We start from the raw sequence: 16,970 nt of genomic DNA on the forward strand, positions 1-16,970 counted from the left end.
TTCTTATTTAAGATTTAGCCATTCTATAATTATCTACAATTTGGTGTAAAATTTAATGAAAATCTGAGTACTATATCATACCGCTACCATAGGATGTTCCAATTGCAATGTGCTAGAGTGTACAAAAAGTGAAACAAAAATAGCACTTGACCCTTAACAAAAGAATATTATATCTTTCATATTGGATGATTCTATAGATAACTAACCTCTTTAGTGGCGATAAAAATAAAATAATAATAATAACAATATTTTTAGGGGATCTGTATAAATTTATTTATTTTTCATTAAAAGTAAATCAGTCAATAACTTAAAATATATTATTACATGAATTATGGACTTCAAACGAAAGCTAATAAGTGCAAAATCGTTAAGACCACATGATCAAAACATATCAGTCTAATAGCGCTCCAATTCGGCACCCGAAAATGATGTGGTCTCTATCGCTACTGTATCTTATTCAGTTTTTAATATGTAAAAGCACATTAAACCACATGAGTATTCTCATTATTGTAAAAGTTCGGATCTGTCTTGAGAAACTTTAATCACATAATAAACCTGCTGCCTAATCGAATTCATTTTCTTTATATTATGCTTGCACTTCTATTCTTTTCATCAGACGTTCAGCTTCCGGTATTGCCTGTACAGTTTCTTCCTTACATAATGTTTGGCTGAAAGCTGCTCTGGAGGCTGCGGCTAAATGTTGATCGTCCGTGGAATGCTCGCTTGCCTGCGACATTGAGAATCTAGCCGAACGGTTAATAGGAGCTGAAATACTGAAATATTCCTAATTTAGAACATTGTCAAGTCAAAATTTAGTATGTTAAGCTTACTTGAGCGAGTATGTTGAATGATACATCGGTGGTGGAGTATTTATTCCTACGTAGGTTGCTGTTGACGTTGAGGAACAGGGAGTGTGGTGGTAAAAGAAGGTGTACTCGTTAATCGAGGACAGGTATGATGGCGGTGGTGGGCGGTGGTGGAACTCTGGATATAAGTAACTACCAGATAATATACGATTGCTGCATTGCGGACTATTGCAATTGCGACAGCTTTCCATACGTCTAAAGCAGGTACACTCATCTACGTCGTCTGGTAAACTCAGTCGCCAAATAGCGCCGGATATTACCAATAATGAAACACCGATTCCAATCATCAAGAGAGCCGCGCTTAAATATTGAGTTGAGTGCTCTATAAGACCAGTGCTACCTAACACAATGCCTCCAAGGGTGCATGCTACCCCGCCAAGAGCGAAAATTCCGATTACGAAAGGCAGCGAAGGGCGAGAGAACCACTTTCGTAAGCTACATCCTGCAATTAAATCTGATCTGGACCTTGATACTACAGGTAAGTTATTGCATGCTAAAGGAATAATTTCGTTATTCCGGGTCAGGGGCACTGCAACATCTAAAAGTGTCCTGCAAATAAAATCGTTTTAAAACATCTGCATTACTCATTGGTTTCGGTTCTACCTGGTCGAATTGTACGTTTATCTATTGTTTAGCTTTAAAGATATATGTATGTATATAAACTCGCAGGTAGGCAGCTGTCTTTTCTAAACCTATTGTATTGTTGTCGGGAACGTCCTGGGAACCTTGCCATACTATTTATTCGGACAGGGTATGTAACAGACAGAAGGAAACATCTTGAACCCCATAACTAAATATATTCTTGATTGATTTAGCCATGCTAGTCCTACAGTCGGTCTGTCTTTCAAACTGTCAGTGTGTATATCAATGAAAACATCCGTACTCAGAGACTATAAGACCATTTTAGGACAACAATATTATATGTAGCACGCAGATTTAAAATCAATAGCCACCTTTTTATAATATGGGAGGTTAAAAATAGCCATTTTAAGATAGGGTTTAAAATACTGCAAATTTGCATTATTTCTTGGGGACGACCGGTCACGTACTCGACTATTGCAGCTGCAACTTTTTAAATAAAGGTTATTTTTATTCAAGAACACTTGTTCTTAAAACATGACTCACGGAAAATTCGTTTCTATGGCAGCTTAATGAAATTTTAGCATAATACTATATATACTAGAGAAAGTTCATGCTTATACCTTGAAAACTAACATACTATTTTGCATAGAAACGGTCAAATGGACGGACGGACGACTACATCGACTCGGCTGTTGATGCTGATCAAGAATATATATACTTTATATGGTCGAGGCGACTCCTTCACTGTGTTGCAAACTTCTGACTGAAATTATAATACCCTGCAAGGGTATTAAAATGGTGTATCTCACAGAGAGCACTGTGGATTTTAGCTTCCTTACTTTTTGATTATACAAATATATGAAAGTGGTTTTTAATAAATCCTACATTTATACTTTAAACTTAAAGTCTGACGTATATAGTTTTAAAATTAAAATTCGACTAAAACTGGTACGTCGATGGAAAGCTCTACCCTCATCAACGACACCAGGCATTAGAGGGATGCATTTTAACACAATTTTCATTACCTGTGTTCATGGTGAGCAGAAAGATGCTGATGCTGGTGCGTCAGTCCAAGTCCCAAGCTGCCAATTATTGGTCTCGAGTGACAGTACTGGTGATAATGCAAGTATCTGGAGGTGTCGGTACCATTCGCCGAGTTGCCGTTCATAAATGGCGGTGCAACTCCTGTCCCTGCCATATGGTCATTCGCAAGTAAAGCACTTCCATCAGGGCGGTGGTGGGGGTCCAGAAAAATGGCTGTGTACTGGGGTGGGTATCCATTGGGCACAGTCGGCGCTGAGGTGGTGTGTACAGAGAGCGCGGTAGAGGTTCGCTTAGTTTTGGTCTCAAGAGTCTTCCGGATTCTTTTGCATTCAGAGTCTGATCTGACGCTCGAGTTCAACATCTCCAGTGCCGCGGCAGGCGCAGGCGACATATGGGAACACGGCCGTAGCTCGCTGCAAATACTGGACTCACGTACGTTACTTTCTGAGATAGTGGGGTTCAAAATAAACTGCTCGAACTGAAATTCTTCTTCGAGTCTTTCTGGTTGGGTATCTAGCATATATGCATGTCCTAGGGGTACGTCCTCGTTGCTATGGGTTCGGCCCACGATATCAGGGTCGTGCGGCTTAGAGTTTTCATGCCTAAGTCTGTGACTGCGGAGACTGCTGATATTCTGGCTTGAGTTAAACACAACTTCCGGTACAACAAGCGGCAACGCAGAACTCGGAATGTGCACTAGAGAGCTCGAGACAGAGCGCTCGTGACCCATGGATCCCAGAACTGTACCGTTTTCGAAGACAACGGGGATGGGTTGGGTTGAAGCCATAATAGGGCGGATGCGATTATTAAATAGAGTGCTTCAACGCTGTGCTATTTCTGTTACTATACGTCTCAAATTATAAAGATTCTATATTGTGCACTTGAACCCCATTTAGTTAGTCACAGATATCTGCCAATTCACTTTAATAACACCGCCATTTTGAGTTTTTTCTTAAATCCGTTTGTCGGACCTTCCGTGTGCTCGCACCACCAAAAACTGATTTGTATTGTGGTCGATTTTGTAGTATTTACGGCTTCTTTCACATCTGGTTTTTCAACTTCTCTACTTTGCGACGACGCTGACGTCACGACTGTCTGACCAACCACCACTATCGTTGGCTTCTGCGCTGCCAGCTTGAGGCTGCGGATGCATCTCGCTGGAGTTGTGTTAGTGTGCTAGAGTATATAAAGACACCCTCGCACGCTCACCCTCGCTTCGCCCTTTACAGAAAAAAATCTCGTGTTTTTTTATTGCTCAGTAATAACATCTTCGGAGGTTCAATCATAGGGATGCAACATTTGTATGTACATATGTACAGCTAAGGTCAAGGCAATAGCAACATTACTAGATTCAGCTAATAAAATATCAAAATATTATCAGTAAGAGTCCAGCCCAATTATAATTTTTGGTTGGTTAGAAAGGAAAGTTTGAACAAGGAGGAAATGAGAAATGAAACTGTTTTCGAGTTGGCCTATTGCCAGTTTTCGATCGTTCATAAAACATTTTTGTTTTTTGAATTGGTATTTTGAAACAATGAGTGTCTAACTATTTTAGGAGTGCAGCTTGAAATATTAACGTCAAGTGCTTCTCCTTTCGTTTTTTATACCTTTGCAGGGTATTATTATTTCAGTCAGAAGTTTGCAACGCAGTCACCTCCGACCATATAAGGTATATATATTCTTGATCTGTATTAACAGCCTAGTCGATCTAGCCATGTCCGTCTGTCCGTTTCCATATCCGTTTCTGTTGAAAACTTTTCAACAGATATTCAAATTTGAGATATAGCTATTTTATATTATAATTATATTTACTGTAAAATAATTTGAAAATCGGACTACTATATTATATAACTGCCATAGGAACGATCGGGAAATTAATACAATTAAAAATTATAACTTTTTAAGTTTTCAACCGATTTTCAACAAATTTAAGATATAGCCCTTTTATGTTATTCTAGAATTTCAATTTTAATCTATATATATAAAAATGCTCTGTTCGTGTCTACATCCTTCATAGACTTGAAAAAGTCTGAACCGTTTAAGCCCAAATTTTTACACAACATGCGTTGAGGTTCCAGCTCGGTTATTGTCTACTTTTGATGTTGATAGCTTATCTGCGGTTGCAAATATATCAATCTTTTTAGCGTTTCCCCGTGCCCCTACTGCTGCGCCCTCTACAGGCAGCCAGCTGAATCAAAGCATTTACTGTCAAACATTCAAAACATATTGAAAGAAGAAAGTTGAAAAGTTCTGAACCGTTTAAGCCCAAATTTTTAGACAACATGCGTTGAGGTTCCAGCTCGGTTATTGTCTACTTTTAATGTTGATAGCTTATCTGCATTTGCGAATATATAACTTTTTTCGCGTTTCCCCGTGCCCCTACTGCTGCGCCCTCTATATTGTATTTTTTGTTCAGGTTCAGTAAGTAAGTAAGTAACGAGGAATCAGCAGAAAGACGAGCAGATAGGCTTGAGAGAAAACGATTGAGAGTTAGGCAGTCGCGTTCTGCAGCAATCGATTTGATTCACTCTCAAAATAATGAACGCGACAGGGCAAGGGTAGCTGAAGCGCGTTTACAGCTTGCAGAAGATCAAAACCTGCAATACAATCGTCTTGCATTCAGATATAATCCAACTATCGAATCGAATGTCGTTATTGGACGAATGCATCAGGTCTGCATATACCGTCAGGCTCTCAAATTCAAAAACGAACCAAAAGGATTGTGTTGCGCTTCCGGGAAAGTGGAATTGCCTCAACTTGAAGCACCACTGCAGAATCGAAGCATTTCCTGTCGAACATTAGGAAATACAACTCTTGCTTTCAAATGACGCCATTTGGTGCGGAAATTATAACTGCACAATTCATGCCAACTTTTAAAATCAAAGAACAAATCTATCATAAAGCCGGTTCCCTGCTTCCGTTCCCAGACAGCGAACACAAATTTCTTCTTCTTGGTGATGATGGAAATGAAGTAGATGCACGTTATGGAATCAATACCTAAATACGCTGAAGAGGCACATTATTTCGCAGCTACAGAAGCTTTTTCACGAACGGAACAATTTGGTGCGTTTATTCAAAACAGCAATCGATATGATGCCTTCGGATACCCATAAAATTGTCATTCATGCAGACAAAACGCCTGCTGGAGAACATATCAGGAGATATAATCCAACTATAGACGAAGTGGCAATTGTCATAGTCGGGGATCAGTTTCAACCTCGAGATATTATTCTCCATCGACGAAACGATCGATTGGTAAACGTCGCAGAAACTCACCGTTGTTACGATGCTTTGCAGTATCCACTAATCTTCTGGGATGGTGCCGATGGATACCATTTCAATGTGAAGATGGTAGATCCAGTCAATGGTGTAGAAACGAATAAAAAGTGCAGCGCGATGAACTTTTACTCATACAGGTTAATGGTTCGGAGGACCGATTGCAATCATATATTGAAATGTCGTCAGTTGATTCATCAGTACATTGTCGATATGTATGCAAAACTTCGACGAAACTTCGGTCCGATGAATATATACATTTGCGGGATGCTGTAATGAATGACCGTAATACAACCAACGTTGGAAAGCTCACGATTTTGCCATCCTCATACATAGGTAGTCCACGCCACATGCATGAATATGCTCAAAATGCCATGGCATATGTTCGTTGCCACGGCCGTCCAGACTTATTTATCACCTTCACATGCAATCCAGCTTGGGACGAGATAGTACAGCTGTTATTTCCTGGACAATCGTATAGGGATAGGCATGACATCACAGCCCGTGTTTTCAGACAAAAGCTCAAGTCACTGATGGATTTCATTGTGAAACATGGAGTTTTTGGATCTGTGCGGTGAAGGATGTATTCAGTAGAATGGCAGAAGAGAGGATTGCCGCATGCGCACATACTGATTTGGCTGTATGATTTTTATCAAAATTACTCCAGATGAAATCGACGATGTTATATGCGCTGAGATTCCACGGGCCGAGGTTGATACGGACTTACATGAAGTTGTCATCAAGAACATAATCCATGGCCCATGTTCACCATGCATGGTAGACGGTAAGTGTTCCAAGCGATATCGTCGAGCATTTACAGCCAACACCGTAACAGGGGACGATAGATATCCTCTGTATGGGAGACGGTCAACTGAAGATGGAGGGACTTCGGCAAATTTAAACATGAGAATTGGTGATATTGAGGTAGACAATCGTTGGGTGGTTCCATACTCACCACTATTGTCAAAATCATACAAAGCGCACATCAACATAGAATATTGCAATTCCGTGAAATCGATTAAATATATCTGCAAGTACGTGAATAAAGGCAGCGATATGGCAGTTTTTGGTGTTCAGGCAGAAAATGGTGACAACAATGCAGTACGAGTTGTCGATGAAATATCTCAATACCAGGCTGGAAGATACATAAGCAGCAACGAGGCTGCATGGAGAATTTTTTCGTTCCCAATTCATGAACGCTATCCAGCTTTAGTTCACTTGGCAGTCCATTTGGAGAATGGTCAACGTGTCTATTTCACAGAAAGAAATGTGCAAGAAAGAGTCCTGAATCCGCCAGCGACAACTCTGACTGTCTTCTTCACCTTATGCCAGGAAGATGATTTTGCCAGAACCTTGATGTATTCAGAAGTGCCCTCTTAACCATAATATGCCACAGAGAAACGTGGCAGGGTACAGCTAGTTTTATAAAATCTTGATGACTATATCATATATCTCCCGTACAAACGATTGTTAGAAAGATGAAAATGCAAAACGGTGAATGTAAAACTGTAAATCTAATAAGTATAGGTGAATAAAATGAAGGGAGGCATTACTTTATTGCTTTTTATACCCTTGCAGGGAATTATAACTTCAGTTAGAAGTTTGCAACGCAGTGAAGGAGGCACCTCCGACCATATAAAGTATATATATTCTTAATCAGGATCAACAGCCGCGTCGATCTAGCCATGTCCGCCTGTCCTTCTGTCCGTTTCTACGCAAACTAGTCTCTCAGTTTCAAAGCTATCTGAATGAAACTTTGTAGTTAGCCTTCTATGTGCTCTCACTCGTATATATGTCGGAACGGGCCAGATCGGACGACTATATCATATAGCTTGCATAAGAATGATCAGAAAATTAAAAAAAAAAATTATAACATTTTCAGTTTTCAACAGAATTTGATTAAATTTGAGATATAGCCATTTTATACTCTACAATTTTGTGTAAAGTTTTATGAAAATCGGACTGCTATATCATATAGCTCCCATAGGAACGATCGAGAAACTAATACAATTAAATTTATAACTTTTTTAGTTTTAAACTTATTTTCAAATCAAATTTGAGGTATAGCCATTCTATATTAGTCTTAAACTTTGTGTCAAATTTTATGAAAATCGGACGACTATATCATATAGGTGCCATACAAACGATCGTTTGATGTGGAGGTAAAATGCAAATCTGTGAATGTTAAACTCCAAATATAATATGTACTAGCTGTACCCTGCCACGTTTCTCTGTGGCATATTATGGTTAAGAGGGCACTTCTGAATACATCAAGGTTCTGGCAAAATCATCTTCCTGGCATAAGGTGAAGAAGGCAGTCAGAGTTGTCGCTGGCGGATTCAGGACTCTTTCTTGCACATTTCTTTCTGTGAAATAGACACGTTGACCATTCTCCAAATGGACTGCCAAGTGAACTAAAGCTGGATAGCGTTCATGAATTGGGAACGAAAAAATTCTCCATGCAGCCTCGTTGCTGCTTATGTATCTTCCAGCCTGGTATTGAGATATTTCATCGACAACTCGTACTGCATTGTTGTCACCATTTTCTGCCTGAACACCAAAAACTGCCATATCGCTGCCTTTATTCACGTACTTGCAGATATATTTAATCGATTTCACGGAATTGCAATATTCTATGTTGATGTGCGCTTTGTATGATTTTGACAATAGTGGTGAGTATGGAACCACCCAACGATTGTCTACCTCAATATCACCAATTCTCATGTTTAAATTTGCCGAAGTCCCTCTATCTTCAGTTGACCGTCTCCCATACAGAGGATATCTATCGTCCCCTGTTACGGTGTTGGCTGTAAATGCTCGACGATATCGCTTGGAACACTTCCCGTCTACCATGCATGGTGAACATGGGTTGAGGGTACCACATGGGCCATGGATTATGTTCTTGATGACAACTTCATGTAAATCCGTATCAACCTCGGCCCGTGGAATCTCAGCGCATATAACATCGTCGATTTCATCTGGAGTAATTTTATCATACAGCCAAATCAGTATGTGCGCATGCGGCAATCCTCTCTTCTGCCATTCTACTGAATACATCCTTCACCGCACAGATCCAAAAACTCCATGTTTCACAATGAAATCCATCAGTGACTTGAGCTTTTGTCTGAAAACACGGGCTGTGATGTCATGCCTATCCCTATACGATTGTCCAGGAAATAACAGCTGTACTATCTCGTCCCAAGCTGGATTGCATGTGAAGGTGATAAATAAGTCTGGACGGCCGTGGCAACGAACATATGCCATGGCATTTTGAGCATATTCATGCATGTGGCGTGGACTACCTATGTATGAGGATGGCAAAATCGTGAGCTTTCCAACGTTGGTTGTATTACGGTCATTCATCACAGCATCCCGCAAATGTATATATTCATCGGACCGAAGTTCGTCTGATTCAATCGAAGGAACAGCAAACGTTCTGTTTCAATTTTTGCATACATATCGACATTGTACTGATAAAACAACTGACGACATTTCAATATATGATTGCAATCGGTCCTCCGAACCATTAACCTGTATGAGTAAAAGTTCATCGCGCTGCACTTTTTATTCGTTTCTACACCATTGACTGGATCTACCATCTTCACATTGAAATGGTATCCATCGGCACCATCCCAGAAGATTAGTGGATACTGCAAAGCATCGTAACAACGGTGAGTTTCTGCGACGTTTACCAATCGATCGTTTCGTCGATGGAGAATAATATCTCGAGGTTGAAACTGATCCCCGACTATGACAATTGCCACTTCGTCTATAGTTGGATTATATCTCCTGATATGTTCTCCAGCAGGCGTTTTGTCTGCATGAATGACAATTTTATGGGTATCCGAAGGCATCATATCGATTGCTGTTTTGAATAAACGCACCAAATTGTTCCGTTCGTGAAAAAGCTTCTGTAGCTGCGAAATAATGTGCCTCTTCAGCGTATTTAGGTATTGATTCCATAACGCATCTACTTCATTTCCATCATCACCAAGAACATGAAATTTGTGTTCGCTGTCTGGGAACGGAAGCAGGGAACCGGCTTTATGATAGATTTGTTCTTTGATTTTAAAAGTTGGCATGAATTGTGCAGTTATAATTTCCGCACCAAATGGCGTCATTTGAAAGCAAGAGTTGTATTTCCTAATGTTCGACAGGAAATGCTTCGATTCTGCAGTGGTGCTTCAAGTTGAGGCAATTCCACTTTCCCGGAAGCGCACCACAATCCTTTTGGGTCGTTTTTGAATTTGAGAGCCTGACGGTATATGCAGACCTGATGCATTCGTCCAATAACGACATTCGATTCGAGCTGTAATCAATAGTTGGATTATATCTGAATGCAAGACGATTGTATTGCAGGTTTTGATCTTCTGCAAGCTGTAAACGCGCTTCAGCTACCCTTGCCCTGTCGCGTTCATTATTTTGAGAGTGAATCAAATCGATTGCTGCAGAACGCGACTGCCTAACTCTCAATCGTTTTCTCTCAAGCCTATCTGCTCGTCTTTCTGCTGATTCCTCGTTACTTACTTACTTACTGAACCTGAACAAAAAAATAAAATAGAGGGCGCAGCAGTAGGGGCACGGGGAAACGCGAAAAAAGTTATATATTCGCAAATGCAGATAAGCTATCAACATTAAAAGTAGACAATAACCGAGCTGGAACCTCAACGCATGTTGTCTAAAAATTTGGGCTTAAACGGTTCAGAACTTTTCAACTTTCTTCTTTCAATATGTTTTGAATGTTTGACAGTAAATGCTTTGATTCAGCTGGCTGCCTGTAGAGGGCGCAGCAGTAGGGGCACGGGGAAACGCTAAAAAAAAATTGATATATTTGCAACCGCAGATAAGCTATCAACATCAAAAGTAGACAATAACCGAGCTGGAACCTCAACGCATGTTGTGTAAAAATTTGGGCTTAAACGGTTCAGACTTTTTCAAGTCTATGAAGGATGTAGACACGAACAGAGCATTTATATATATATAGATTAATTCCTAGTAATCGAAGTTCTCTCTGCAAGGGAATATAAACTTCGGCGTGCCGAAGTTGGGTTCGTCTTTTTAATGATCTTAATGCAATTTGGAAGAATAAACAAACTTCGGCGCGCCGATTCCGTATCCCAGGAAAACGTAAAATATCCAACAAATATTTATTTTTATTTAAAGGGATTCAGTGTCTCCTGGCTTTGACGAAGTTAGCTGAGGTTTCCATTTTAAATTATATTTATTTGTCCGTATTTTTTCAAAATACATACTTACATTATGTCAAGTAATTCTTTGCAAAACGGAAACGTTCAATAAGATTTTGTTTACATTAAAAATTAATTTTTTGTATTTTCTTTTTTTTTATGATGAGTAATAACGAGGCTAATATAACAAAACCAAAGTTTTACATTTTATTTTTGAATTTACAATTTTTTCGGGTTATCCAAAGTATTACTTGACTAAATTCACTTTCACATGTGCGCCCCCTTACCATTTGCTCAAAATTAAATTTTGTTACCACATAAGTGAGGAAAAATTTATTACAAAAATTAAAACTAAGTGAGAGTTTTGCTTTTGTAATTGCATCTGTACCGTTTACGAAAAATATCAAATTTGTTCATGCAGGTGCTTACAGACCAAAAGTAGTATATTTCCTTTTAAATTTTAGATTCGTTACTTTTACAGAAATAAATATAAAAATGTTAATGCAATTGTTTTTTATATTATTGTTTACTTAAATGTATTACATATGTAAGAATAAATGTCTTTTATAATCATAATTTTATAAACAATTTCAGATACTTGAGTGCACAGCAAATTGCTGAACGAGCATAATCTCTCGCAGATAAGGCAATCTTTACAATCAATTTTCGGCTTGTCGCTTTGGGTGGTACGAAAAATTGCGTCTACCATGATGGGGACATCAAAAATGATTCCTTGACCGCACATTTTTAGTAAACTTGTGACACTTTGTGACACGATATAGGTATGTTTTTATGCTATTAGAAAATCAAGCTCCAGCATGTGCATTTTAGTCGGGACTAGTTAAGGATTAATTCAACTAGGAATTTCTAGGCATATGTTGTATGGTTTTGTTATGTATGAGTGTACGGGTGTCTCGGGTTTTAGTTTGTGAGTGAAAGTTAATTTGAGAGATGTGTGTACTTAGAGAGCATAGTATGTGTTGCTTCTCGCAGTAAACACTATTTAGCTGCAGTTTTTATCACCAGGGTTAAGAGAACTATCGCCAATTATCTGAGTACGCTCGAGAGTGCCATCAGTCTGATTTGTTTTGTTCGTCGCAGCCATAGCTTCGCGCCGCTGTCGTTTCATTTCCAACAACTGCTTCCTTTGGGCATCTCTTTTAAATACTGCAGCCGAATTCTTCGAGGATGACAATCCAGGTACACTCGCCTTGGTGTTTGATTTGGGTTTTAAAGTTACAGATCTTATCTGTGGCGCTTTATTGGGTAATGCGTCTGCTGCTGACGGTTCAACTATGCGTTGCTAAAATCGGAATGAATAATTTTAGATATCAGGGAGATCATGTATAACCAACCTTCCAATTGTTAGCTTTGAGCTGCTCAATATCTGCAAAAATTGAATCCAAGTGCACCACCTGCAAATAAACCATGTCCCAAAACCCTTGTAGGTCGTCAGTGGTTGTTGGAAACTCGTCTTCCGGGGACCGATTTACATTATTGTGGCATAAACCTGAATAAATGTATAGGTTTGATAAGTTGCATTGCATATTACGAAACTTTCTAAGACTTATACCCTCAAACTGTTTCATTTTTTGTGAAACCAAAAGCCTGGCTTTCCCCGAGGCAGATCGAAGCAATCCAAAAGTATCTTCCGTGATGTCAGGATTGTTCTATGGATTGTAAAGCATTAAACTAGGTGACAAACATAGACTGTATACCATTAACTCACAGCCAAGGCATCAGTGTACTTTTCAGCAATGGCGGCCAGCGCCAACAGACGAATTTGTTCGTCTTTGAGTAATTTAAGAAAATAGTTGCCATCCTTGATAGCATGCTCAATTTCGGTTTTGCTGTTAAGCTCCTCTGCTTCCAGTTGGACCTGTTTCAAGGACTGGTGATCAACCACATCAATTTGGCCAACTTCTGGCCTTATCTTATCATCTTTTATCTGGTGCATCTCAGGAGCAGGAGAGGAACGAGTGGTTACACCCCTCTTTGGTGAAACTTTGGGCAACTGGGCTCGAAACTCATGGCTAAGATGCCGGAACACGGGCAAGTCCAACTCTCCGCTCTCCTCTGAAGACAGAGACGGAGGATCAACAAACCGCTGCGTTGAAAAAGTGTTCAGTTTTTTTCGGAATTCCCCATAGTCCTTGCTGGGTGAGAGTTGTTTAAATTTCAGCTCCAACTCCGAGCTCTTCGGGGACTCCACTTTTCGTTGCTGCCTGGCCGAGGTCCGAGTTTCTGCCGCTGATGGAGATTGTCCGTGCTTTTTGGGGCTGTAAAAGCCCTGGGCTAGGGCGCCTGGACCGTAAAGACGCTCCACCCGTTGTTGTATAAAACTGCTGGTGCCTCCGTCCTTTCCATTGCTATTCAAATGACCAGCGCCCGGTCCGTTTTTCACGCCGTGGCCGTTGCTCCCATTGACTTCGCATGGGAGCTTACTGACCGGCGACGGCTGTTTTATAAGCGGCATGGTATGCAGAATCGGAGCTGCCAAAGAGTTGTTCCGCTTGCAGTACTGCAGGCCGCTGCAGGACGGACGTATCGGAGAGACCTCGCGCGACTTGTTGATATCCTGACGGATTTTGGAGTCGTATGTTGTCAAGTTGGAATATCCGTTGACGCAGCAAGCCAGGTTTAAGTAGCTGGGTTTTTTCTCGGTAACATCGATACTAACAGCAGCGGCTCCAGATGCGTTTTCAGGGCATGCATCGACACTGGTGGTATTTAAAACATGGACGGAATCCACGGCCGCAGGCGACAGCACCATGTGCACCAGGCCCGTACCGGGATCTAAGTAAGCGGTGGTTTGTTGTGAAGAGCGGAGAGTACAGCGCTCCCGTAGGTTGGCGGTGAACTCGCGGGTGATTTCCTTTACGGAAAGCGGTGTGGGAAAGTTTAGGCTGCCACTGGTGTCTGAAAACGCGAAATTTAGGTCAGAGCGAGGTATGTGTAGGAATGTTAAAATAAAATTAGGAACGAACAAACATAAATAAAACAAATACGTGCGCATGGTTGACTCCAACAAAAAACAGTAAATTGTCAGATTGAGCTTTAGCTTTATCAGCTCATATACCTGATATGTCGGAAGAGTCTGCGTCTACATCAAGTGAACAGCTGCCAATCGAATCCTGGCTGCGATCCATTAGAACTTTGTCTGTGGAATGGAATGATTTCGTTTCATATGGTCGACGGGTATTTTAATTATACACAAGTCCGAACCGAGTGGGAAATAAAAACTGATTGTTAATTTCCGGAAGGCATGACTCAGCAACACTACCGATCTAGCGCCTACGTATGTATTGCTTTTTAGCAGAGCATGCAAAATGCATAAAATAAAGATATAGCTCATGGACGAGGGACGTGGCGGTGGCTAACTATTTGCCATTAATGCAAAGCAGAACCGCGATCTGTACGGCACTGTTTTCCAAAACAGATGTGAGCCGTAATACCGAGCTGGGTCTGACTGTGTGTTACTGAAAAGATTGTGACGCCAACGGAGGAGCAGCTCTAACGGCATTGTCATCAATATTGCCAGTTCCGCTTTGCTGGCGCTTTACCGTTTTTTTCGCAATGTTGCGTCTTCTTTCTCCAAAGACAGCACAAACACAACCGCATTCTCTTAAGTATGTAAATATGCACATATGTATGTATAAATGCAGATATGACTGCTGAATAGCACGACTTAGACCGGATAAGAATTGGCACCAAACCCACTCGTGCAGTGTACAAGTCAGACGAAAATGGAGTAGCACACGCTGCCCCGTATATGCACACAACTATTTATAATGCGGCGGTATCGCAGACTACTGAGGCAGTCCAAGTGGAAAGCAGAAATACAAACGAACTGGATGGAGCCGCACACGCATTTTAATTCTATTTTGGGCGCTTAAACACAGCAATGACCTTACGCAGCCAACGCAGGGAGAGTTCCTAGTGCAGTACAGCCAATTCGAGTCCTTCAGCTGGATTAAGTGCCAGATTGTAGCCAATACAAAAGTACAAATAAATTACTTTTAGTGCTGGCAAAACATTGGAGCACTATCGATACCACCGATGTTTCGATATTTTTTTTCCAACACATCGACTTTTTGCACTATCGATATTTTATTATATATATTTATATATAGATATATTTTTTTTATTTTTCATATCTTACACAAGTAGATAAAAATATTAATTTGATTAAAATTCATTAACAGATCGGCTCTCATCCAGAGGCATCGGTAAAAAAAACCCAATTTGCGAAAGCAGTTGAACGGTCTGTAACAAGTATCCTAGCTTGACAAAGTTGTTCTGATTAGAATCTGATCTGGAATCTGCGGCAAACCTTATCGAATTCGAATTTTTTAAATTATTATAAAATATATTATATACATTTACAAGGGAAGCTTAAAATTGTAAATACTTAAACATCCAATAAAAACAATTAAATTGTTGTAATCCTGAAGTGGATTTCACTCGTAAATCCATATTTCTGATATTTGCTCATTGAGTAAACTATTATTCTACAATTAAACTGGAATTAACAATAACGTTGCGAATATTAAAGTAATATAAAATATTTTCGACTCGTCGTCGCCATTCAGTATATTGCTGCTTATATATTTTTAGTCTAACAGAGATAAAAAATTACTAAAATCTAATTAAAGAATTTATTTCAATTAAATAAGTATAAACTATACATTACTAATGGTGCCACTGATGTTATATTTAATTTTTTATATTTGTATTTATATTATCGATATTTCAACATCATAATAGCATACTTTTTTTACGTTATCTTTATGCTAATCATGGTGTGTTAAATCTTGCATCATGATGAGTGATCATACGCGTTCAGTAGACCTATCGATAAAAATCCATCACTGATCAGTGAACATGATCTTCTGCTGAACGCAATTAATGAAATGTTATTTATTGTTGGTACATACATATATAAAATAAAACTAATTATATTAACATATAATATATTATGCTCGTTAAACATTAATCATAATAATAAAAATTTTTTGAAATAGTATATATGTAAAATATGCATTTAAAAATCGAAAGTATCTTTAATTCGTAAAAACATCGAGAAAATCGATATAGAAAAACATTGTTTTTATGTCAGCTGTAGAACAATAAATTACTTCGAGTTAGCGATGAGAAGCTCCAAAAATATCGTTATTACTATGCGTGTATGCTATACTTTTTTGTATCAAATGTTTAAAAAATACATACTAAAGTATCAACACAATATGCCCCCTCTGGACGCAAACCAATTAGTGTGGCGCCATCTGGCAATTAAGCCTTAGCGCACCCTGGCGGCATTGGATTTAAAATTTGAGGTCCGGGAACACCCTTAAAAATCTTTTGCTTTTTGCCATTAGATTTAACTTTTTCAAAGTGTGATACCAGGAAAAAATTTTAAATTTAAACAAGAAAGGAAGCTAACTTCGGCTTAACTTTGTGTTAAAAAACAATGAAGTAATACCTGCTTTCATTTCATTCACATATACATATTATATTTGCAGTTTTTCATTCACAGATTTGCATTTTTCCTCCACATCTAACGATCGTTTTGTATGGCACCTATGTGATATAGTCGTCCGATTTTCATGAAATTTGACGCAAAATTTAAGACTAATATAAAATGGCTATACTTCAAATTTGATGAAAATCTGTTGAAAACCGAAAAAGTTATAATTTTTAATTGTATTAATTACTCGATCGTTCCAATGGGAGCTATATGCTATAGTAGTCCGATTTTCATAAAATTTTAGAGTATAGTAAAATGGCTATATCTCAAATTTGATCTAATTTTATTGAAAACTGAAAAAGTTAACATTTTTTTTGTAAAAATTTTCCGATCATTCCTATGGCAGCTATATGATATAGTCGTCCGATCCGGCCCGTTCCGACATATATACGAGTGAGAGTATATAGAAGGCTAACTACAAAGTTTCATTCAGATAGCTTCAAAACTGAGAGACTAGTTTGCGTAGAAACGGACAAACGGACAGATGGA

General features: G+C 39.2%; 2 protein-coding genes across 6 annotated transcripts; both read right to left on the reverse strand.

Annotated features, from left to right (window-relative positions):
- Nucleotides 1–496: 496 nt before the first annotated feature.
- On the reverse strand, nt 497–3,279 carry LOC110189624 (uncharacterized). The gene is given in 3 exon segments (XM_086825987.1): nt 497–773; nt 831–1,415; nt 2,474–3,279. Coding segments are annotated over 3 exon segments (1,602 nt in total). The 3' UTR covers nt 497–562.
- A 7,980-nt stretch (nt 3,280–11,259) lies between these two features.
- vlc (disks large-associated protein 2) lies at nt 11,260–15,017 on the reverse strand. 5 transcript variants are annotated; one of them, XM_020959669.2, is made up of 6 exons: nt 14,869–15,017; nt 14,034–14,114; nt 12,684–13,873; nt 12,528–12,624; nt 12,310–12,464; nt 11,260–12,257 (listed from the first exon to the last, which is right to left on the reverse strand). In XM_020959669.2, exons 2-6 carry the CDS (start codon nt 14,101–14,103, stop codon nt 11,958–11,960), a joined length of 1,812 nt encoding a protein of 603 aa, XP_020815328.2. In that variant the 5' UTR covers nt 14,104–14,114; nt 14,869–15,017; the 3' UTR covers nt 11,260–11,957. The 5 variants fall into 5 exon arrangements, with proteins under 5 accessions (XP_020815328.2, XP_086682114.1, XP_086682117.1 ...); XM_086825988.1 differs by having other exon boundaries at nt 14,864–14,992; XM_086825991.1 differs by lacking the exon at nt 14,869–15,017 and adding an exon at nt 14,518–14,733.
- Nucleotides 15,018–16,970: the final 1,953 nt, after the last annotated feature.

This window comes from Drosophila serrata, unplaced genomic scaffold (genome assembly GCF_035046125.1).
Source record: "Drosophila serrata isolate PLE 108 unplaced genomic scaffold, ASM3504612v1 contig_120, whole genome shotgun sequence".
Taxonomy (NCBI): domain Eukaryota; kingdom Metazoa; phylum Arthropoda; class Insecta; order Diptera; family Drosophilidae; genus Drosophila; species Drosophila serrata.

Coding starts and splice junctions, on each gene's coding strand:
- vlc (XM_086825991.1), bottom strand. CDS start 14,575: ATGCGGTTGTGTTTGTGCTGTCTTTGGAGAAAGAAGACGCAACATTGC. Junction 13,874..14,033: donor AGACTCTTCCGACATATCAG/GTATATGAGCTG, acceptor TCGCGTTTTCAG/ACACCAGTGGCAGCCTAAAC. Junction 12,258..12,309: donor TCAAAGCTAACAATTGGAAG/GTTGGTTATACA, acceptor TTCCGATTTTAG/CAACGCATAGTTGAACCGTC.